This window comes from Oncorhynchus mykiss, chromosome 7, assembly GCF_013265735.2.
Source record: "Oncorhynchus mykiss isolate Arlee chromosome 7, USDA_OmykA_1.1, whole genome shotgun sequence".
Classification (NCBI taxonomy): Eukaryota; Metazoa; Chordata; class Actinopteri; order Salmoniformes; family Salmonidae; genus Oncorhynchus; species Oncorhynchus mykiss.
The window spans coordinates 48073828-48098819 of NC_048571.1; the positions used below are offsets into that span (position 1 = coordinate 48073828).

Consider the following 24992-nt stretch of genomic DNA (forward strand, 5'->3'; position numbering starts at 1 on the left):
GCTGAGGGAATGAGGATCTCACCCAAGATTTGACGGTACATGGCCCTGTCCATCGTCCCTTTGAAGCGGTGAAGTTCTCCTGTTCCTTTAGCAGAAAAACAGCCTCAAAGCATGTTTCCATCTCCATGTTTGACAGTGGGGATGGTGTTCTTGGGGTCATAGGCAGCATTCCTCCTCCTCCAAACACAGCGGGTTGATGCCAAAGAGCTCCATTTTGGTCACATCTGACCACAACACTTTCACCCACTGGTCCTCTGAATCATTCAGATGTTCATTGGCAAACTTCAGACAGGCATGTATATGTGCTTTCTTGAGCAGGGGGACCTTGCAGGCGCTGCAGGATTTCAGTCCTTCACGACGGTGTGTTACCAATTGTTTTCTTGGCGACTATGGTCCCATGGTTCTGGGCTGATTCCTCACCATTCTCATGATCATTGCAACTCCACGAGGTGAGATCTTGCATGGAGCCCCATTCCAGCCTTGTGTAGGTCTACAATCTTGTCCCTGACATCCTTGGAGAGCACTTTGGTCTTGGCCATGGAGAGTTTAGATTCTAATTAATTGATTGCTTCTGTGGACAGGTGTCTTTTATACAAGTAACAAACTGAGATTAGGAGCACTCCCCTCAATTCTTCTTTATTAATGAACAGCGGGCAAAAGAAACTACAGTTGGGACTCATGAGTTTAAATAAACATTTACATCAAAATCAGTACAAACTGTCATATACATCCTATAAAATAAAAAAGGAAACAAAATAAGAATACCCAGGTGAAAAGATCCTTTGTTTTTGCTCTTTATTCAAATTCTACCTAGGTAATTTTATGAAGTGATTAAAAGCAGGACATTGAAAATGTATATTTTGAGAAAAAAAATAAAAATCCATATGGTATTCCTCTTCCACAGCAAAGGACTTTGCCAGTCAATTATAGATCCACATTACTGCTACTGTTAACTACCCACTGGCCTCTGAACAATACGCAGTCCCCTATGCTTTCAGTCCAAAATCAAAATATGCATTTATCATTTCATAAAATGTACCCGGTAACTGTCTGCATATACAATGCATAGATAAAAAATGTACACCGTCAACGTCAGAAGCTATACAATGAACTGGAAAAATATCTTTGGATTGCGCACTGTTAAGGTAGATTTCTCAGAGTGAAGAGTAACAGTCAAAGGAAATGATGAAGGCGAGAGCTAGGGAAGGAACAATAACTACTTTAGGAACAGTCCCTTGTTAACTCCTGAAACTGTCCCCCCATACCATCTTTTTCTACAACGTTTACATATCTGTATCCTACACATCAGCTTGCCAACCATCTGCTCATTTGAGGGACTGTCCTTTCTTCATTCACCATCAAACCTTTTGATAATTTCAGAAGTTCCAAACAGTCAACACACCAAATCAGAAGTAAAAGTGCTTCTAAAAAGAAAGATGGCTTTTATCAGGTAAAAAAAAATAAAAATAAAAAAAAAGTTCAGAGGACAAGGACTAAGTGGAAAATGGGAAACCCACACCCTCACTCATGTTCCAAAAGGTTCAAATTAACTGCAAACTAAAAGTGTATTGACCTTCTAGACAAAGATGAGTTAGAATTTGACCAAGTCTTACACTGTGCAAAAAAAAGTGATCTATAAAAAGCATGTATGATACATTTATAGCATATTTACAATTTGTATTCACATAGAATACATTCGTGACTAATTTGATCTAATACTGGAGTACCGTTTGCTTAGGAGTTCATGACGCTCAGTTCACGTTTAAAGCAGATGTTTTATTGCTTGAATCTGCATAATATATAGAAATAACCTGTGCTTATAGCTCCTGATGACTTAAACATAAAATGAGGTGCATCCAAAGGATAAAAGGAAAAGAAAACCAATGCTGTGAAAGCATTGAATCGCTGGTAAGGCTGTAATGACTAAGAAATATTGCAACAATCCTTTTACATAGAAGCCTTCTGGTAAAGTGCAGCCATAGCTAGTTGTACCGTATCCCATCCTGTATCAAATAGATTCTGTTTACCAGTGTTGATGCTGAATAGTGCATGACAGCTAGCTCCAGGGGTCAAGAGGTGTTAGTCGGATTCCGTTGCAAAACATTTCGCAACGGAAACAGTTTACTCCAAATGGATAATTTTTTTGTGCAACAAAAACAAGTTTCTATTGGACAAATTCAGGTAGGTCCCTCAGTTCTGTTCCATTTGCTCCGTTTGCTTCCAAGAGTAAACGGTATCTGTTGCAAAATGTTTTGCAACGGAATCCGACTAACACACACACGATGAGGCCTCCTCTGGTGTAGAAGGCAGGACGCCGATCACACTCCCACAGGTTAGAGGAAGAGAAAGCATGGCGTCTTCTTGAACTAAGCCACTCATATACTCCTCCAGAGAGAAGAAACCTACATTGAGAGGCTGCATTAGGTATGATGTGTCTTTATTTCAGTCTCTCATTCTCACTGAGGCTTCTTTCGAGTCTCTCTACACACAGGTCTGAGAACAGTGGCGGGAGCAGATCTTGGAGCTGTGTCTGGTGGGCCCTGGCCAGGCCATCTCCCACCCACCCAGGTGGTGCACTGTAGTCTCTGCTGCCTTCCTGGTGAAGGCGCTTATTGATTACATACGTTTTCAGCAATATTTCTGTAAATGACAAAAAATGTAGGCTATTGTTACAATACATTCACACAGTTCAGGCTGAGCTTTAAAATAACTAAAAGTTAAGTTGTGACCTTTATAACTATCTTCATTTACTTACAAATGACAAACTATTTACCTGTTCAGGTCCCATTGGCATTCTGCCCATTCCCATGGAGTTCGTGCCCATCTGCATTTGCCCCTGCATTTGCCCAGACATTTGGCCCTGCATCTGGACCATCTGTGCTCTACCAGCACCACTGATCGGACCTGGCCCGCCCATGGAGCCATTCATCATCATGGGCCCCGCAAACTGGCCTGGGTTCCCCTGCTGGGTGAACTGCTGCTGGGGGTATGAGCTGAAACACAGAGGTATAAAGAACAAAGTAGAGGAGATAGAGAAGGAAATAACGGGAGTGTTTTTTGCCATTATATCAGTGTATCAGACATACTTGTTCCGTGCCATGCCACCCTGTGGCCAGCCTTTCATATCTGCTGACTGGTACATGGGGCTGCCTTGGGGGTGTTGTTGCATCACGGGATTCTGAGGCCCTCCCATGCGACCTGGCATCATGTTGCTGCCTGCGCCTACAAATGAGGGGTCTCCCTGCTGGTTCATTCCTGTATGCACAGCCAGAAACAGGTCTTATTTCATGTCTGCATTGTAAAGTCTGTTAGAAATAAGTTAGAAAGAGAGAAAGTCAGTTTACGTTACAACACCTATGAATGGAAAAACTCCTGGTCAGAAGGGGAAATAGTTGTGAACATAGCCTTCTATTTTAGAGAATAGTCAACGTAGGAGTCTCATCAAGGCTAGTAAATAAATGGATATGAATTTAGGTCAGATAGCTCACCATAGTTTCCACCGTAGGTGAACTGCTGCTGTCCTGGCTGGTTCATGGGTGGTCCTGCCATGGGGTTGTCCATGCCTGCAGGGGCTGTTACGTTAGGAGGGGGGCTGAAGCCTCCTGCTGCAGCCTGTTGCTGCTGCTGCTGCATTAACATCATCATCCGCTGTCTCCTCATCTGTATGGTCATCATCTCTCTGCTGCGCTGAGCCATCATCTGAGCATTCAAGAAGCCAGGCTGACCAAGCAGACAGGGGAAAACACTGAAATTACTGCAAGTACTGCATGGGTTTCAGTGTGTGTCTGCAGTGGTCTGCCCTAGCAGATGTTGATTTTAAATGGAGCAAGATGTGGCAGGTGTGTACCTGACCGCTCATGCCGGGCTCCATCCCAGGCCGTGTCGCAGGGTTTCCTGTAGGGGCATTCTCCATCTTGATGCCCATGGCCTGACGGGTCTGGTTCATGAACTACAGCGGGAGAGAACAAAAGTTACTCCCATTTGCCATCCATATAGGTCACCCACCTGCCTGCTTTTATACGTGGCTCTGTATCGAGACCTATCACAATCAAATATAGCCTCTTCCGCAACTTCTAAGTCATGTGTGTCATATGCTAATACCTGCTGGCCCTGTAGTCTCTGCTGCAGCTGCAGTCGGAGGGGCTTGGTGGCACTCATCATGCGGGGTCTCATGTTGGGACGGGGGTGACTCATGCCCCCCATGCCAGGGAAGCCCCCTGGGCCTGCCTGAGCCCCCATCTGGTTCATGGGGTTGAAGCCAGAAGGGGACTGGCCCTGCATGGGGTTGGCCACATAGGCTGACTGCAAGCCCATGGAGGGGGGTCCTGGGTACCCCTGGCCATAAATGGGCTTCTGCTCCATCCCCATGGAGGTGTCTGGTCCTGGGACAGGACCTGGCTGCTGCTCTGGACCAGGACTCTGGGAGGGAGAGAGGTCAGACATGATCAAAATAACAATGTGGTTCTTGTCACATGGTTTATAGGGACTGTAGATAGAGGACGCTCCATGTTATCCGATTGTCCTCATAAGGTACCTGTCCTACGAGGTCGGGGATGCCCAGGGCCCGGTCGATCTCCTCAAGGGCAATAACATCAGTGTTGTTGAGCAGAGAGTCCAGCTGGTCCAGCAGCGCCAGCTCATCACTCTGCCCCTGGCTGGTGGAGGGCGGCACCAGGAGCTCATCCAGGGGGTTTCCAAACTGACGCCTGGTACACAACAAGGGGGAGGGGGTCAGTGCAGGCACTTGTTGTATACCGGGGAGGCAATGTACTCCACACCGCATGTTATTGATGTGTGGGTTAATAGGAGACAGAGCGAACAGATGTGTGTACAAGTGTGTGTGGATGATGGTTATTCACCTATTTGTGGTAGCTGGTGGTCCGTCCATTCCCATTGCACTGTCAGGCCAGGAGGGGGACAGAGGTGGAGGACCCTGCCCACTGAAGGGACTCATCCCCATATTCACCTCACTGGAACCTATAGAGGCAGTAGAATTCAGCATGAACCAATCAAACATCTACCAACAGGAAGAACACACATACAGCTGGTAATATTTACAGACACGCGTCAGTACATACCCATTTCTACGAGTTGCTGCTGCAGCATAGACCTGGTGTTGCCAGGTAAACTGTTGGACCTGATGACCATGGGGCCTCTCATCATGCCCTTGGAGTTGAAGTCCATCCCTGGCCGGCCCATTGAGGGGTGACCTGGCACCCCCACAGGACTTCCACTGGACCTGGGCATCCCCCAGTCACCTTGCCCTGCCATGGGAGGCCGCTGTGGCATCCCCATACCCCTGTTCATACCTCCAGGGGAACACAAACAGTGCAGTTATTATCCATGAACTAGACACAGTCTAGTAACTGTAGCCTTCACACTGTTCCAGTCAGCTGGGAAGAGTAGTACTGGGAGGTAAGTTACTTGTGCCGGCACCACCCCGTAATGGACACACACCCATGCCTCCTGGTCCAGGGAAGCCGTTGGTCATGCCTGGCTGGATATGGGCCTCCACGTTCTCCTGTTTGATGAGCATGGGGCAGGGAACATTCCTCCTCCCAGCCAGGCATCCACCACCAACCAGGGGTTTAGCGTCCACTGACAGAGCCCTCTGGAGGGGCCCACGCCGGGCAGGCAGCATGGCTCCTCTCTCCACATCTGGAAGACACAGCAGAAGGGTCAGTACAGGCAAAGGACAAACACTATAGTAAGGATGTCTGGTTTGCTGCATAACAGTCAATTAAATGGCCAACATATTAGCACTTCTGATCTAGTCATAATTTAAATTAGAATCCACTCATGCTGGTATACCATGGAAACTGCCTGGGCCATTTCCCTGCTGGTTTCCCCCTTCTTTTCCTGCTCTGGAGTCCGGTTCGGGATTAAACCCGGAGCTGGAGTTCCTGCGGCCTCCGAGAATTGTCTCCAGGGTTTCCAACTGGGAAGAAAAACAAACGTTACTGTTAATTAACAAGCTGCTCTTTGCTGAATAAATAATAGAAAGTAATTAACCGTAGGCAGGGCACACATTTCTTTTTCAATTGGTAGCACTGGTGCTCACAACTGTAAAAAGTTAGGAGCACCAGAATTTATTAAATTAGAATTGATATAGATATGAATTTTAGTTACTTCTGAATCATGTTGTGCATTGGTTTATTATTGAAATGCTAAAATGTTGATACAAATACCAGTAATTGAAATTATAAAGTAATTTTTTACTTTTATCCCTTTTTCTTCCCAATTTCATGACATCCAATTGGTAGTTACAGTCTTGTCTCATCGCTGAAACTCCAGTACGGACTCGGGAGAGGCGAAGGTCGAGAGCCATGCGTCCCCCAAAACACGACCCAACCAAGCTGCACTGCCCGCTTAACCCGGAAGCCAGCCACACCAATGTGTCGGGAAGAAACACCGTACACCTGGCGACCGTGTCAGCGTGCATGCGCTCGGCCCGCCACAGGAGTCAGTAGAGCAAGATGGCACAAGTACATCTCTGCTCGCCAAACCCTCCCCTAACCCCGGACAACGCAGGGACAATGGGGTCTCCCGGTCACAGCCGGCTGCGACAGAGCCTGGACTCGAACCAGGATCTCTAGTGGCACAGCTAGCATCTGCAATGCAGTACTTTAGACCCCTCTGCCACTCAGGAGGCCCCAATAATATTAGGTTTCTACATTATGTAGAAGCACTATTTTCCTATTGAGATGCATTACAATAAAAATTGTAAAAAAGTCTCTTAAGAGCGTCAAGTTCTTGATGACATCTGTCATTCATTCAACGCAATGATCATTGATCTCCCGAAGAAGCTATCCCTTTCCTTCCTTTCTGTGCCCCCAAATGTTTGGATATACTGATCAAGTTACCAGGTTGTTAGGAAGAAAACTGGGTCAGATCTTTTGAAGTATTTGGTTTAGAAACAAGCAGTTTTTGCTGTATTAATGGTGCAAGCATGACGCTAATGAATCTGTGCGTGAGAAACAAATGGTACAGCAAAGCCTCATCACTACAACAATAATAAAAACCTTTTTTTTTTACGTATTTTGTCACACTGGTTGCAATTTAGAGCCCTGACCGTAGGCACAATGTCCCTCCCTACCTCATCAGGTGGTTCAGTCTTGACCTGCTCCACAATGGGGTTGGGTTCAGACGTCGTGACCACTGAGGATGCTCCCTGGGCTCCTCTGCCCTTTGGTTGGACATCACCCCTTGCTTCTTTGGAGTCATCTTTTTTGAGGAGATAGTGGAGGAGGGCGTGGGTCTTCTCCTTCTTGGGGCTGTGAAGTTCTTGCTTCACCTCAGCCCCCCTCGCCCCTGGTCCCTCTTCTGGATCTCCTGGCCCAGCCTCTGGACCCCCACCATCTGTGACCTTCCCAGTGGCCTCGGCTGTGATGCGGGCCACCTCGTCTGGGGTGTTGCCATTCTGCAGCAGCTTGTGGAGAATCTTGTGCTTCTCCTGCAGGGACTGGTTGGCAAAGTGTGCTGCTGCAGCAGCTGCTCCTAGGCCCTGCTGTCCTACTGCAGCCGTGGAAGAGGATACGCCTGTAGAGGGGCTGGTCAAACCCCCCAATCCCTCCTTGGACTCAAAGCCCATGGGAGTGTTGCCAGGGCCGGCCTGGTGGTTAGGGGGCACTAGCTCCTCCGTAGGGGAGGTGAGGAGCTGCAGGAGCTTTTTGTGGCCCCCATTGTTGTCATGGCTCGGTCGGCTGGCTTCTCCCCCGGCTGGGCCCTCACTGTTGGCCTGGCTGTCTGGGGTCACCTCTGTGGTGGGGGTGCGCTGCTGCTCTCCTCCACTGGCCAGAGTGTTGCCCGGGCTCTTGGAGTCTGAACTGCCTTGTTTACAGGTTCCACCATGGCACTGCCCCTGCTGGGTGGAGTTGGCGCTGAGGCAGCTGTCAGGCTTGTGTGTGGGGGGAGAGTTCAGGGGCGTGGGGAGGGCCGAGGGTAGAGAGGTGCCCACCCCCTCACTGATGGCCTGGAGGGCACTCAGGGAGCTGCTGGAGAAACTGGTGCTACCACTTGTGCCTCCAGGACCACCTGGATGACCCGAGCTCATGGAAGAATGCATACCTCCTGGGGAGAAGGGGCTAGCACCTATTTTGGGGCTCCTCCTTACTCTAGGGGAGCCAATGTTCTGCTGGGGGGCGTTCATCCCTGGACTGCTCTGTGGGGGGCTGGTCATGCCCCCCATGCTGTATCCCGCTCCATGGAATGGGGCCTGCTGCTGCTGTGGATACTGCTGCTGCATTCCAGGGTGGTTCATCTGATTCCTCTGGTTCATTTGATTCATCTGGTTAATCCGACTCATAGAATTAATCTGGTTCAAGGAATTCATCCGAGAGTTCATTGGACGCATGGAGTTCATTTGATTCATGGAATTCATCTGACTCATGTTGTGCATCGGTTGACCCATTGAATTCGTCTGAGAGTTCATTTGATGCAACGAGCGGTTCATTTGATTCATCGGATTCATGGAGTTCATCCCATTTCCCCCTGTGTACGAGGGGCTGCCTCTCTGTCCCATGTGCCCCTGCTCTGCCCCCATACCGTAGCCCCTGTTCATGCCACCACTGCCCCCTCCAGGGGCCATGTTCATCTGAGTGTTGGGGTTGGTGACACCCATGCCCTGGGGCCTCATCACTCCCCCCTGGTTGGTTTGGTAACCATTCTGCTCCCTGACAGAGAGAAAGAGAATGAGGGGTCAGGAGTGGAAAAAGTTCCTTAAAACACTACTCTACAGTATTAAAAAAAAAAAACATGTTCAATTTTTATCTACTACAACTGGGAAAAGAAAACAGTAAAATCCTACACGGAGTGAGTGATATTGATGCCATGTCTCGGAGCGCTCCAAACTGACAGACTAACCTCTGTAGCAGATGGGTAGAGAGGAAGGTGGGTGGCTCATTGGCGGCGCGGCTACGACAGAGCTCGCTCCTGGTCTGCGCAGTGACCGGGGTGCCGTCGGAGAGAGAGAACCGGTAAGACGGCGTCTCGGCACGGCCATGCAGGAAGGCTGGAGAGGACAGAGAGAAAACCATGAAGACAGAGAAAATGAGACTGACCGACCAACGTGCTCATCACCGAGTAGTAGCCTTCGTTAGGAGTAGAGATGCATTGTACTTGTGCATTTATAGCAGAGTAACAAGGTCAAACATTGGTGAGAAGACATGGGGATATAGCAGGGAGCATGGAGCCAGAGAAGAGGGTTTAGCAGAGAGAGAAGTACCCTCATGGTAGTGGTGTTTGTAGGACCAGGGATGGCCCTCACTGCGATGGAGGAACATCTGCATGCAGCGCCTCACCAGGTCCTCCCACCCTGGCCGCATGGTGGTGTGGAGAGAACTCTGCTGTTCGATCTCTATCAGTTTACCTATCAGACAACATTACAGCATAAAGGGCAAGGGTCAAATGAACGGAGCAAAAAACATTTTTATGTCTTCTCACTCAACTGCGTTTCTCTTCAGAAAACTTAACATGTGTAAATATTTGTATGAACAAAACAAGATTCAACAACTGGGACATAAACTGAACAAGTTCCACAAACATGTGACTAACAGAAATGGAATAATGAGTCCCTGAACAAGGGGGGGGGGGTCAAAATCAAAAGTAACAGTCAATGCAGCTGGTGGCCACACCAGATACTAAGTGGCCCTAGCCCTCACCCTCCGATCCAACAGGTCCCAGACGTGCTCAATGGGATTGAGATCTGGGCTCTTCGCTGGCCATGGCAGAACACTGACATTCCTGTCTTGCAGAAAATCACACACAGAACGAGCAGTATGGCTAGTGGCATTGTCATGTTGGAGTGTCACGTCACAATGAGCCTGCAGGAAGGGTACCACATGAGGGAGGAGGATGTCTTCCCTGTAACGCACAGCACTGAGATTGCCTGCAATGCCAACAAGCTCAGTCCGATGATGCTGTGACACACCGCCAAAGACCATAACGGACCCTGCACCTCCAAATCAATCCCGCTCCAGAGTACAGGCCTCGGTGTAACGCTCGTTCCTTCAATGATAAACACGAATCCGACCATCACCCCTGGTGAGACAAAACCACGACTCGTCAGTGAAGAGCACTTTTGAAGAGCACGGTCCTGTCTGGTCCAGCAACAGTGGGTTTGTGCCCATAGGCGGCGCCGTTGCCGGTGATGTCTGGTGAGAACCTGCATTACAACAGGCCTACAAGCCCTCAGTCCAGCCTCTCTCTGCCTAATACGGACAGTCTGAGCACCGATGGAGGGGTTGTGTGTTCCTGTACCTGTCCCGCAGGTGTGATGTTCAGATGTACCGATCCTGTGCAATTGTTGTTACACGTGGTCTGCCACTGCAAGGATGATCAGCTGTCCATCCTGTCTCCCTATAGCGCTGTCTAAGGCATCTCACAGTACAGACATTGCAGTTTATTGCCCTGGCCACATCGCAGTCCTCATGCCTCCTTGCAGCATGCCTAAGGCACGTTCACACAGATGAGCAGGAACCCTGGGCATCTTCCTTTTGGTGAGTCAGTAGAAAGGCCTCTTTAGTGTCCTAAGTTTTCATAAATGTGACCATAATTGCCTACAGTCTGTAAGCTGTTGGTGTCTTAACGACCGTTCCCACAGGTGCATGTTCATTAAACAAGCACGGGAAACAGTGTTTAAACCCTTTACAATGAAGATCTGTGAAGTTTTGGATTTTTACAAATGATCTTTGATAGAGAGGGTCCTGAAAAAGGGACGTTTCTTTTTTTGCTGAGTTCACATGGCAATTATATTCTTATTTAATTTTGAGCAACAAAATGTTGCATCTCAATATTATAATCTAGTCAAACTAAACTGTATACTCCTACATTTTTGCAGATCAATAGGCAATCCCAGAAGAGTCAAAGAGTGTGTTATTTTGCTCAGATTGAATGAAGGGAAAGAGCATTTGAAGAGAATGAACACGTGAACGCAGTGTGTTTGCAGTCATCTCACCTGAGAGCTCATGGCGGGTGCTGAACCTCTCGGTCCTCTCCACTGCAGTGACGCGCCGGGCCACACAGATCATACACGACTGCAGGTCTGCACACACACAGAACATTGCCAGTCAGTATCCACAATTCTTCTCTAATGAACCTATATCAGGCTTGACAACACTTTAGTCCAACTTCCCATAATCAAGTTACAGCAACTCAATGTGAAGAGTACAGCAAGTCTGCATCATAAATAGAAACACATCTGTGACATTCCCCTACCTTCTCCCTCCTCCATTATGGTGCGGGGTTGAGTCAGGGCGAAGCACTGCATGGTCTCGTAGCGCTGCCTGTTGGGCCCCTCCTCAGACGGACCATGGTTCTGATGGCTCTGCCCGTGACCGTACTTCACCAGCATACGACAATTAAAGGTGTGACTCTTCTGCCGCGGTGCCTCTCCTCCCCATGACCCACCGTTGGGTGCTAGAAGGGGCAAGGGGACACAGTAATTGCTTTCATGCTGTGGGTTGGGAAGATTACCGTTCTACATTACCACTAAATCCAAGTCCAATGGCATATGTACATGTATTATCGTGACTGCATTTGTGTGCGTCTGCGTACCCCTGGTCTTGGGCAGGTTCTTGTGCAGCTCCTCCCTGTCGTCCTCATGGAGGATGTTGTAGATGGAGGTGTTGATGAGCTCCTCCTGTTTGTACTGCAGGTACTGGGTCACATTGTCAGACACAAATACGATGCTGCCCTCCCGGTTCACCACAAACAGGAAGCCATCCAGGGCCTGAGCCAGAGGAAAGATGCACAAAATTCTAATTATCAATCAATAACTATACTAAATGTGTGACCAGCTGCACCCCTGTACATACAAGAGTCTTGTATGTCCCCCATTCAACATAAGGTGAAGCTAATTCCACTGCCCTTTGACCCCCCCACCCTGTCCTCAGGCTAACCTGTAGCAGCAACGGTCCCAGATGGTCCTTGTCAATGACCCCTTGACCGGTGGATGACACATCTGCCTTCTGGACATCGTCATCGCTGCACGAGCTCTTCCCTGCAGAGGGACAAGGACCCCCAGTCACTTCACAGTATAGATAAGGTAAATCTAATAACAATGCAACACACAGCAGGATATGTACACCCTCTGTAAACAAGCAGCTTGATATACATTGTGGAAATTTGAGGAGAAATGAGAAACATTACTTGCAAAACGGTTTTACTGGAGGCCAAAATTAGCATACAATACAGAGACCAGTGATCCAGCCAACCATGTTACTGTAATGACTTACTGTCCGCCACCAGGAGGCAGCATTACCAATGCTTTTACAGTTCTAAAAATGTAACTATATCATGATTTAAAATGGAATTATGAGTCAGATTCTGATTCTGAGGGAAGAGATTCACTTGCTACGAAGAGAATGACAAAAAAAATGCTTCTGGTTTTCAAGGCTGCTTCAAGGCTAACACTAATGTAAGGGACGAGAGGATAGAGTCTGCCTAAATAAGATGACCTAAGGAGTAAATGGATAGGTGAAAGAGAGCTGGTTAAAAAAGGTACCGGTGAGAGAAGGACAGCCTTCATCATTTACTTCCTGTAACTATGGGAACCTAGCTGTACAAAGCTCCTGCCAGCAGCAGCCATCTGTGGCCCTGGGGTGGATTCCAATCCAATAATTCCCTCCCTTCCTTCCTTCCTTCCTTCCTCCTCACTGATCTTATCTGATTGGACTGCATAGTTATAAGATTGCATATAACCTACCAGAAGGCTGGGTGGAGTTAATACAGTTTATACCGATCCAACCACTTCAGATCGGTAACAGTGAAATGGGGGGGGGGGGGGGGGGGGGGGGGGTTGAGTGATTTATGGGGTCCCTCACCTGTCCCAGCCCTCCCACCCTGCTCTCCAGTCCCATCCGTCACAGTCTGGGGCCTGCTACTCCAGTGCAAACAGACAGATGAGCCTGGAGCACCACAGCCTTGAGCCATCACCACCACAACTCAACTACTGGTGTTAATTTCCCCCAAACACAGAGGCCAGGCAGGCCACATGGCCATGCACCCACCACCTAGTCTCTACAGCCCTGGTTGGCAGAGGCATCCTCCTGACCATGCAACCATAAACTGAGCTAATACTACAGAAAGGATTTCAATTAATGCCAAATCATGTTCTCCTACTTCCTCTTTTTGCTAAATCCAATGGCAATAACATGCTGATATTCAGATGACTGCTAGCGTTAGCATTACACGGAACCGGCTGTGCGCGTGCGCCATCGTGCATAAATGTATTTTGTTCCCAAAGGCGATCACAACATGCAGGTTAAAATATTTAAACAACTCTGAACCAATTATATTAAGTTGGGGACAGGTCGAAAAGCATTAAACATTTATGCCAATTTAGCTTGCACTTGCTAGCTAATTTGTCATATTTACAGTGCCTTGCGAAAGTAATCGGCCCCCTTGAACTTTGCGACCTTTTGCCACATTTCAGGCTTCAAACATAAAGATATAAAACTGTATATTTTTGTGAAGAATCAACAACAAGTGGGACACAATCATGAAGTGGAACGACATTTATTGGATATTTCAAACTTTTTTAACAAATCAAACTGAAAAATTGGGCGTGCAAAATTATTCAGCCCCCTTAAGTTAATACTTTGTAGCGCCACCTTTTGCTGCGATTACAGCTGTAAGTCGCTTGGGGTATGTCTCTATCAGTTTTGCACATCGAGAGACTGACATTTTTTCCCATTCCTCCTTGCAAAACAGCTCGAGCTCAGTGAGGTTGGATGGAGAGCATTTGTGAACAGCAGTTTTCAATTCTTTCCACAGATTCTCGATTGGATTCAGGTCTGGACTTTGACTTGGCCATTCTAACACCTGGATATGTTTATTTTTGAACCATTCCATTGTAGATTTTGCTTTATGTTTTGGATCATTGTCTTGTTGGAAGACAAATCTCCATCCCAGTCTCAGGTCTTTTGCAGACTCCATCAGGTTCTTCCAGAATGGTCCTGTATTTGGCTCCATCCATCTTCCCATCAATTTTAACCATCTTCCCTGTCCCTGCTGAAGAAAAGCAGGCCCAAACCATGATGCTGCCACCACCATGTTTGACAGTGGGGATGGTGTGTTCAGCTGTGTTGCTTTTACGCCAAACATAACGTTTTGCTTTGTTGCCAAAAAAGTTCAATTTTGGTTTCATCTGACCAGAGCACCTTCTTCCACATGTTTGGTGTGTCTCCCAGGTGGCTTGTGGCAAACTTTAAACAACACTTTTTATGGATATCTTTAAGAAATGGCTTTCTTGCCACTCTTCCATAAAGGCCAGATTTGTGCAATATACGACTGATTGTTGTCCTATGGACAGTGTCTCCCACCTCAGCTGTAGATCTCTGCAGTTCATCCAGAGTGATCATGGGCCTCTTGGCTGCATCTCTGATCAGTCTTCTCCTTGTATGAGCTGAAAGTTTAGAGGGACGGCCAGGTCTTGGTAGATTTGCAGTGGTCTGATACTCCTTCCATTTCAATATTATCGCTTGCACAGTGCTCCTTGGGATGTTTAAAGCTTGGGAAATATTTTTGTATCCAAATCTGGCTTTAAACTTCTTCACAACAGTATCTCGGACCTGCCTGGTGTGTTCCTTGTTCTTCATGATGCTCTCTGCGCTTTTAACGGACCTCTGAGACTATCACAGTGCAGGTTTATTTATACAGAGACTTGATTACACACAGGTGGATTGTATTTATCATCATTAGTCATTTAGGTCAACATTGGATCATTCAGAGATCCTCACTGAACTTCTGGAGAGAGTTTGCTGCACTGAAAGTAAAGGGGCTGAATAATTTTGCACGCCCAATTTTTCTATTTTTGATTTGTTAAAAAAGTTTGAAATATCCAATAAATGTCGTTCCACTTCATGATTGTGTCCCACTTGTTGTTGATTCTTCACAAAAAAATACAGTTTTATATCTTTATGTTTGAAGCCTGAAATGTGGCAAAAGTTCGCAAAGTTTAAGGGGGCCGAATACTTTCGCAAGGCACTGTAGCTAGCTTGCTGTTGCTAGCTAATTTGTCCTGGGATAATGTCCAGGCCTTTTCTTCTCTTGACTTTATATTGCGATTGGCAACTTTCATAAATGAGGTGCATTACCGCCACTGACCTCATTCGCCTTTCAGTCACCCACGTGGGTATAACCAATGTGGAGATGGCACGTGGGTACCTGCTTCTATAAACCAATGAGGAGATAGGAGAGGCAGGACTTCTATTTTAGCCCGTGGCAACGCAGACGATCATAGGCGCGAGCGAGCAGTGTGGGTGCAATAATTGAATAATCTAGATTTCTAAATTTATTTTGCAACGCTCGAGAACACGACACGAGCAGTGTAGTCAGCCTGTTAGGGAGCTGGTACCTTGCCCTTTGATTTGCCTGATCTGCCGAACGGTCTCCTTGAGGATAGCACATTTATCTGGCTTCACGTTGAAGCTGTCCATGTTGCTGAAGTTGGCAGAGATCAGCTCGGCCAGCTCCTCCATGTAGTTACTCTCCTGCTCCTTCCTGCGCTTGTCACATCTGCAGGGAAAGGGAGTGGGGGGGGGGGGGAGAAAATAGGACATAGTCAGATATGTCACCATGACAACCACACCTCTCCCTCCATAATGACCTGCTGTATACTTGAGTTAAAATGCTGACACCACAGAAATCTTCTACATGAACAGATATTGAAGCTGAGGGAATTTAACAGAGGCTAGAGAGAAAAGGACACACTTTGCCCATAAGACAGACAGTGTCACACACGAAGATCGACAGAAAGGAAGATGGAGACATCGCTCCCGACAGTGACTCACCCCATGCCTGGTGTATCGCAGGTGGAGATCTTGCGTTTCCGTTCGGAGCACATGGGCTCCAGCGAGTTGTCTGCCACTTCACTCATCCTCAGCGCATGTCAACACCTGGGAGACAGAGACACACTGTATTTTAGATTTTTGGGTTGAATGCTATAACTGAAACAATTAATAAAAGTCCCATGGTAGTGACTGCCCATTACTGCTTATTCACATTACCTTAATAAATTACTTCAGTCATGTATATTACATGTATTTTATTTGATGACTTATTTAATTCCAAGTCATCTCATCTCTACAGAGCTGCTGTCTGACAAAAATCACAATTTTGGAAGCTCAATGGAAATAAGGCATACTTTTATGACTGCTGAATACCAACAATCAAATCACTGATCATGTATTTGCAGGTGGAGAAGTCACGAAGCAACAGCTGCTCTCTTTATCCCTTCATGATCTTGCATTCTTGTTTCTTCAGTAGAAGGCATTAAAAGAACCACAGACCGGACAAGTAAATGCGCAATGGATGATAGGCATTGCAGTTAATTACCACGGTTTATGCTCTAAACTATGTAGAATATTGGCCTGTTGGAAACTACAACTCCCTACATCGCACAGTTCAAGCTGGATCTGATTTATCTCTAGAGAAATTGTGCAATGTGCGCATTGAACTCACAAAAATAAAAAATTAAATGGAATTCAAATAATTGAACTGACTTGGACAATTAATTGTTTAAAAAAAACAAAAACAAATTTTGGTTAATCGCTCTAGCACTAGTAGCTACACGAGTCTCCCTTCATTGCATTTGATAGGAGAGAAATCTCATCTGTTCCAGTGTGAGGAGAGACTGACAATGATGTAGTGATTTAGAGCCTCTGGGGAAAATGGGTCATCCTGCGTTCATCCTGTGCCTGCACCACTCCTCGTGCTCTAATAGTACAGTACGGTCAATAAACCCCCAGCACAGGGACAAGCACAAGCTGGATTGCGTTCCTACAGAACAACAGAGATGTCCCAAGGTTAGGCTATACTGCTCTGTTTAACCTAACTGAACCGCAAGATACATTCACATTTCCAACTTCCAATTGCTCCCTGACCCCAAATCCTCTCTCTATATCCGCTCTCCCCTTCTTCGTACACTCTCTGGCCATTCCTCTTCCTGTCCCGCCCAACCCCCCCCCCCCCCCCCCCCCCCCCCCCCCCCCCCCCCCCCTCCCCCCAAATCCGCTCTCCCCTTCTTCGTACACTCTCTGGCCATTCCTCTTCCTGTCCCGCCCCCCCCCCCCCCCCCCCCCCCCCCCCCCCCCCCCCCCCTCCCCCCCTCTCTGAGCGTGCTGCTGCTGGCCGTCCGGGCGATCCTGCCCTTGTTTTCCTCCCCTGGCCCAGCCTTGCACTGCGTCTGACCCCCTCAGGGTTCACACCAGAGGAAGGTAGACACTAAGGCCACTGCTCTTTTAATTTCCACACAGAAAAAAACACTGGAGTTCATTGTTCCAGCACTTGAGACGTAGGCAATGACAGACACACATCTCAGGGTGGGCAAGCAAACTGGCACACACAGACATACACTGGCTTTCTAAAAGAGCACACACACAGCTATGAGCGCATCATTCCGGAGTGGAATACTGCAGAACGGATGGGAGTGGTTATGCAACCCCAGTCCAAACTGCAGGCATGGACTTGTATAGCGCCACCTCTTTGACACAGTCCTAGTCGCCACTGCACGCGCCCTGTCCTGTCGCCACTGCACGCGCCCTATCCTGTCGCCACTGCACGATCTTATCTGTCGGGAAGATATCAGTTTGTCTCTGTGAATGGTTTGTCCTCTGACAAATCAACTGTAAATTTCAGTGTTCCTCAAGGTTCCGTTTTAGGACCACTATTGTTTTTACTATATATTTTACCTCTTGGGGATGTCATTCGAAAACATAATGTTAACTTTCACCGCTATGCGGATGACACACAACTGTACATTTCAATGAAACATGGTGAAGACCCAAAATTGCCCTCGCTAGAAGCATGTGTTTCAGACACAAGGAAGTGGATGGCTGCAAACTTTCTACTTTTAAACTCGGACAAAACAGAGATGCTTGTTCTAGGTCCCAAGAAACAAAGAGATCTTCTGTTGAATCTGACAATTAATCTTAATGGTTGTACAGTCGTCTCAAATAAAACTGAAGGACCTCGGCGTTACTCTGGACCCTGATCTCTCTTTTGAAGAACATATCAAGACCATTTCAAGGACAGCTTTTTTCCATCTACGTAACATTGCAAAAATCAGAAACTTTGTCCAAAAATGATGCAGAAAAATTAATCCATGCTTTTGTCACTTCTAGGTTAGACTACTGCAATGCTCTACTTTCCGGCTACCCGGATAAAGCACTAAATAAACTTCAGTTAGTGCTAAATACGGATGCTAGAATCCTGACTAGAACCAAAAAAAATTGATCATATTACTCCAGTGCTAGCCTCCCTACACTGGCTTCCTAAGTTGGTGGTTGAAGATATCCCTCTAGTGGTGTGGGGGCTGTGCTTTGGCAAAGTGGGTGGGGTGATATCCTTCCTGTTTGGCCCTGTCCGGGGGTGTCCTCGGATGGGGCCACAGTGTCTCCTGACCCCTCCAGTCTCAGCCTCCAGTATTTATGCTGCAGTAGTTTATGTGTCAGGGGGCTAGGGTCAGTTTGTTATATCTGGAGTACTTCTCCTGTCCTATTCGGTGTCCTGTGTGAATTTAAGTGTGCTCTCTCTAATTCTCTTTCTTTCTCTCGGAGGACCTGAGCCCTAGGACCATGCCTCAGGACTACCTGACATGACTCCTTGCTGTCCCCAGTCCACCTGGCCGTGCTGCTGCTCCAGTCTCAACTGTTCTGCCTCATTATTATTGGACCATGCTGGTCATTTATGAACATTTGAACATCTTGGCCATGTTCTGTTATAATCTCCACCCGGCACAGCCAGAAGAAGACTGGCCACCCCACATAGCCTGGTTCCTCTCTAGGTTTCTTCCTAGGTTTTGGCCTTTCTAGGGAGTTTTTCCTAGCCACCAAGCTTCTACACCTGCATTGCTTGCTGTTTGGGGTTTTAGGCTGGGTTTCTGTACAGCACTTTGAGATGTCAGCTGATGTACGAAGGGCTATATAAATAAATTTGATTTGATCTCTGCAGTTGTGGAGAATGATGACAACAAACCTCAGTCAGCTTCACATCTTGAAAGACAAACACATGCTAGAGTGCTGCTTGCTGGTAATAATAGAGAAGGCATAATATGTAGCTCACATGTATACAGTATATCGGTGGAAAAGAACAAGGAAGTGGTTATATAGATCAGGGTTTCCCAAACTTGGTCCAGAGGCCCGCCCTGGGTACACATTTTGATTTTTGACCTAGCACTACACAGGTGATTCAAATAATCCCTGTGTATAGCCTCGCTATTGTTATTTTACTGCTGCTGTTTAATTGTTACTTTTATTTTCTATTTATTACTTAACACTTTCTTAAAACTGCATTGTTGGTTAATAAGGGCTTCTAAGCATTTCTCTAAGGTCTGTTGTATTTGGCGTATGTGACAAATAATATTTTAATTGATCATCAAGCATTGGTTATTTGAAATCAGTTGTATAGTGCCAGGGCAAAAACAAAAAAAAAAAAACATGTACCCAGGGAGGGCCCCAGGACAGAGTTTGGGAAACTCTGCTATAGGTGACCGCAGTGAAATGTTTTATTCCCTTGTAGAAATCTTTCCCCTTGTATAGAATCTGCCAATCATACTGTGGTGATGGTAAAGCATTTGAACATAAACAATTTTCTCCAGTATTTTGACAACCATGCTACCATGGCATCAAACAGTATATGCATGTTTGTAACATGCCTCATTTATTTGTTGTTCGCCTTTATTCCTCAACTTTTTCCCCAGTAAATTTGTTGACTTTGAAACCTTGCAGTGAATCACGCTTAGGGAGAGACAGTAGGCCTATACTCTGGAGAGAACGCAAACATTGTGCCCTTTCTATTTCAGAGACGTCGACTGAAAACAGCAGCCAGCGCACCACAAATGAGTCACAACAGGCCTGGCATTATGCAAATGATCCTGAAGCAGACACTTCTGACAATGTGAAACTTGCCCAGAGATAGATAGATGTTTGTTCCATCAGATATGGGGCAGATTTTAAAGTGATAGGTACCGAAAAGCAGTTGGTTGTACAAGACAGCATAGGCTTACAGTTTGTTGAACTAATGGAGACCAAGATGAATGAAGATCAGGGGCTTCATTTATCATCCGTGTGTACATTTCCTACTAAATTCTAGCGTACATGGAGATTCTAAGACTTGCATGCTCAACAAATTGGGATTTATAAAAAATATAAATGAATGTGTGTGCTCGTGAACGACTGTTACAACCCCAAATGGAAAACACCATAAAAGGTTCGCTAATTTGCTGTATAATTTGGAGAAATTAGAACTGGGCAATGACAGTTTCTAAAAGAAAGCGCAAAGGCTAATTTCAAATCACCTGTAGAAGTGTGGGCAGATTATTATCATTTAATTTTTTACAAACTCCTGCAGTGACTTTTTCAATCCAAAAATGCTTAGCGAGTCCGAAACACAGGCTGTGCATTCTGAAATGATTGTCTAGTCGAGCAATTTAAAAATACTACGGCCCTCACTTCGATACAAAAAACAAACTGTTCTTCCATATTAAGTTTAAATATGCTATGGTGTTGCACTCGTATCAATACTGTTGCTTACCCATATTGTCAACCGTTTTGAATAGACCACAGGTCCATTTACTTTTGAGCATGGCTTTGTTGTGTAGCAGGAATAATCTGGTCATGTCAGAAAGGAGAGACATGTCCTGTAATGTGCTTGCGGCCTATATAATAAAAGTAAGATAATATAATAGACTACATGTTGCTATGCGATGTCCTTACCAACGGCAAATGCAGATTTATCATTAAAATGGTAAAATGTTTATTAGCCTACCATTATTATAAGTCCTGTGCATCAAACACCTTCACCCCCCCCTGAAATATAAATTGATCAACCACTAGAAGCTGTGCGGGTGCATGGTTTGAGCTGTGCGTGGAGATACACACACTTTCCCGTCACGTTTGATAAATACCAACCTTTGCAGGAAAACTTTTTTGTGCGCAGGCACCTTTGATAAATGAGGCCCAGTGTAAGTGACATGGACTCTAGCGCACTGGTCTACTCACCTTCACCTGATTGTGTCCAATCAAAATCCATTCACAGTCTAGGGTCTCAATGTCTTAGCACAGCCTGTTATAAAAGACAGAAGAGACCACATTAGCAGGTCTGCAGCATATCATGCACGCTGACCAAAGCACGGACTACAGCAGTTACGAGCCAATGAATGCTACTGGAGTCAGACCGACAGGACTGTGACATGAGTTGGTGAACAAACATAACCAAGCCCAATGTGCCGCCTGAAATGTATAACTCAACACAAACCATACGTTTAATTTTTGGCTCCGTTTACTTTATGTTCACTGACGGTGGGCAAGGTAGACGAAATTCGAGCAAGGGTTGCCTTCCAGAGAGACCGAGATTGTAACATTCACTGTTTTACGGAAACATGGCTCTCTGGGATATGTTGTCAGAATCGGTTCAGCCACCGGGCTTCTCCATGCATCACACCGACAGAGAAACACCTCTCTGGGAAAAGGAAGGGCGGAGGGGGTGTATGCTTCATGATTAACGACTCATGGTGTAATCATAACATACAGGAACTCAAGTCCTTCTGCTCACCCGACCTAGAATTCCTTACAATCAAATGCTGGCCATTTTACCTACCAAGATAATTCTCGTCAGTTATAGTCACAGCTGTGTACATTCCCCCTCAAGCAGACACCAAGACGGCCATCAAGGAACTTCACTGGACTATATGCAAACTGGAAACCATAAATCCTGAGGCTGCATTTATTGTAGCTGGGGATTTTAACAAAGCAAATTTGAGAACAAGGCTACCTAAATTCTACAAGCATTTTGACTGCGCTACACGCATGGGCAATACCCTCGACCACTGCTACTCTAACTTCCGCGATGCATACAAAGCCCTCCCCCGGCCTCACTTCAGCAAATCCGACCACGACGCCATCTTGCTCCTACCGTCTTATAGGCAGCAACTCAAACAGGATGTATCAGTGACGAGAACCATTCAACGCTGGTCCGACCAATCGGAAGCCACGCTCCAAGATTGTTTTGATCATGTGGACTGGAATATGTTCCGGTCAAGCCTCAGAGAACAACATTGGCATATACGCTGACTCGGTGAGTGAGTTTATAAAGAAGTGCATTGGAGATGTACCCAATGTGACTATTAAAACCTACCCTAACCAGAAACAGTGGACGGATGGCGGAATTCGCGCAAAACTGAAAGAGCAAACCACCGCATTCAACCATGGAAAGAGGTCTGGGAATATGACTGAATATAAAAACAGTGAAGTTATTCCCTACGCAAGGCAATCAAACAAGCGAAATGCCAGTACAGAGAAGGTGGAATCGCAATTCAACCGCTCAGACACGAGACGTATGTGGCAGAGACTACAGGAAAAAATTAAAACACACCAACTACAGACTACACACAAAAAACAGCCACGTGACAGACACCGACGTCACACTTTCAGACAAATAAAACACCTTCCTTGCTCGCTTTGAGGATAATACAGTGCCACCGTTGCGGCCCGCTAACAAGGACTGCGCACCTCCACCCCTCTCCACGGTTGACATGAGTAAAACATTTAAACCCTCGCAAGGCTGCTGGCCCAGATAGCATCCCTAGTCGTGTCCTCAGAGCATGCGCAGACCAGCTGGCTGGTGTGTTTAAGGATATATTCAATCGCTCCCTATCATTGTCTCCACATGATACATGATGGCAACCATTACCTTCTTGGGTACAGAAACAAAGATAACTAAATGACTAATGCCCCATAGCACTCACTTCTGTCATCATGAAGTGCTTTGAGAGACTGGTCAAGGATCATATCACCTCCACCTTACCTGCCACCCTAGCTAGACCCACTTCAGTTTGCATACCGCCCCAACAGGTCTACAGACGATGCAATCGCCATCACAGTGCACAATCCCATCTGGACAAGAGGAATAACTATGCAAGAATGCTGTTCATGGGCCTCCCGGGTGGCGCAGTGGTTAAGGGCGCTGTACTGCAGCGCCAGCTGCGCCACCAGAGACTCTGGGTTCACGCCAAGGCTCTGTCATAACCGGCCGCGACCGGGAGGTCCGTGGGGTGACGCACAATTGGCCTAGCTTCGTCTGGGTTAGGGAGGGTTTGGCCGGTAGGGAAATCCTTGTCTCATCGCGCACCAGCGACTCCTGTGGCGGGCCGGGCACAGTGCGCGCTAACCAAGGTTGCCAGGTGCACGGTGTTTCCTCCGACACATTGGTGCGGCTGACTTCCGGGTTGGATGGCGCTGTGTTAATAAGAAGCAGTGCGGCTTGGTTGGGTTGTGTATCGGAGGATGCATGACTTTCAGCCTTCGTCTCTCCCGAGCCCGTACGGGAGTTGTAGCGATGAGACAAGATAGTAGCTACTAAAACAATTGGATACCACGAAATTGGGGAGAAAAGGGGGTAAAATAAATAAAATGACTGTTAATTTACTACAGCTCAGCATTCAAAACCATAGTAAAACCAAGCTCATCCAAGCTCATCATAAAGCTGGAGGCCCTGGGTCTCAACCCGCCCTGGGGCATTGGGTCCTGGAATTTGACTGGTGGTGAAATTCACTGAATTGAATTTCACCACCAGTCAAATTCCAGGACCCAATGCCCCAGGGCGGGTTGAGACCCAGGGCCTCCAGCTTTATGATGAGCTTGGATGAGCTTGGTTTTACTATGGTTTTGAATGCTGAGCTGTAGTAAATTAACAGTCATTTTATTTATTTTACCCCCTTTTCTCCCCAATTTCGTGGTATCCAATTGTTTTAGTAGCTACTATCTTGTCTCATCGCTACAACTCCCGTACGGGCTCGGGAGAGACGAAGGCTGAAAGTCATGCATCCTCCGATACACAACACTGGGGCCCCACAAGGGTGCGTGCTCAGCCCCCTCCTGTACTCCCTGTTCACCCATGACTGTGTGGCCATGCACGCCTCCAACACAATTATCACATTTGCAGACACAATAGTAGGCTTGATTACAAACAACAAGACCGCCTACAGGGAGGAGGTGAGGGCGCTGGGAGTGTGGTGCCAGGAAAACAACCTCTCACTCAATGTCAACAAAAGGAGATGATCGTGGACTTCAGGAACCTGCAGAGGGAGCACCCCCTATTTACATCAAAGGGACAGCAGTGGAAAAGATGGGAAGTTCCTCGGCGTACACGTCACAGACAAACTGAAATGGTCCACCCACACAGACAGTAGGTAGTTGTTGGGGAATTATTAGATATTACTGCACTGTTGAAACTAGAAACACAAGCATTTCTCTATACTCGCATTAACAATCTGCTAACCATGTGTATGTGACCAATAAAATTTGATTTATGATTTGATTTTATTGGAGAGGTTTTCATGTGGAGTATGTCCCGCCGAAGCACGCCAGTAAGAGTCATCCAGTTGGCTGGCTGATACAGGATGGAACAGAACCCACTTCTCTACTTCCCGTGGAAAAGTTTTATATTTTGGTAGAACTTCATGGAACCATTATTTCTAAAAAAGATACAGGAAGCCACAGAAGACAGCATCCTATTTGCATCCTCTCTCACGGTCCCCTGCGTCATCACTTCCTGGATATGGCCTCCCAGCCACGACATTTACATAGAGTGGGGAAAGGGACTGATACGGACTATCTGGCCTCAGTTGGCTGTCAGAGTCCACTACTGCAGTACCAAGCAACTTTCCAACGCTAAGCTTAGCTATCCTCTGTCAGTTCCCTTGATGACTTAGATACTTAATTTCAACATTATTCACAGGTTTCCGTTAGGAAAATGTGGCACCGGACAACATGACAGGGAAGATTTTATATTTACAGTCCATTTGAGAAATGTACCAATGGCAAGGTTTAAGAGGCTCTTCTCTTGGCTGTAGAGACAATTTTGCTGTTTTAAAGCTAGTTTCCTGCTATACTATATATTTGTCATTGATTATGCTTTGTTTTTTTGCCATCTGAGTGACTCAAAACATAATAATATCAATGGGGTCCCAAAAATAATTTTCTTATTGATTTGCA

At 46.6% G+C, this 24992-nt stretch overlaps 1 protein-coding gene across 5 annotated transcripts in view; it reads right to left on the reverse strand.

Moving 5' to 3' along the window:
- Window positions 1-620: 620 nt before the first annotated feature.
- Window positions 621-24992, reverse strand: part of LOC110527920 (nuclear receptor coactivator 3) — a 43638-nt gene continuing 19266 nt past the window's right edge. For 2 of the 5 annotated variants that reach the window (XM_021609535.2, XM_021609538.2), the window contains exons 2-22: window positions 21000-21063; window positions 15792-15896; window positions 15356-15516; window positions 11898-11998; window positions 11554-11728; window positions 11215-11415; window positions 10955-11041; window positions 9224-9367; window positions 8863-9010; window positions 7097-8672; window positions 5812-5938; window positions 5425-5658; window positions 5079-5309; window positions 4860-4977; window positions 4535-4706; window positions 4102-4419; window positions 3848-3949; window positions 3489-3720; window positions 3087-3255; window positions 2774-2993; window positions 621-2640 (exon numbers count right to left, since the gene is read on the reverse strand). In XM_021609535.2, coding sequence (XP_021465210.2) covers window positions 2629-2640; window positions 2774-2993; window positions 3087-3255; window positions 3489-3720; window positions 3848-3949; window positions 4102-4419; window positions 4535-4706; window positions 4860-4977; window positions 5079-5309; window positions 5425-5658; window positions 5812-5938; window positions 7097-8672; window positions 8863-9010; window positions 9224-9367; window positions 10955-11041; window positions 11215-11415; window positions 11554-11728; window positions 11898-11998; window positions 15356-15516; window positions 15792-15877 — 4614 coding nt within the window. In that variant the 5' untranslated portion in view covers window positions 15878-15896; window positions 21000-21063 and the 3' untranslated portion in view covers window positions 621-2628. The remainder of the gene's footprint in view (window positions 2641-2773; window positions 2994-3086; window positions 3256-3488; window positions 3721-3847; window positions 3950-4101; window positions 4420-4534; window positions 4707-4859; window positions 4978-5078; window positions 5310-5424; window positions 5659-5811; window positions 5939-7096; window positions 8673-8862; window positions 9011-9223; window positions 9368-10954; window positions 11042-11214; window positions 11416-11553; window positions 11729-11897; window positions 11999-15355; window positions 15517-15791; window positions 15897-20999; window positions 21064-24992) is intronic. The other 3 variants (XM_021609539.2, XM_021609540.2, XM_021609537.2) reach the window with 3 other exon arrangements.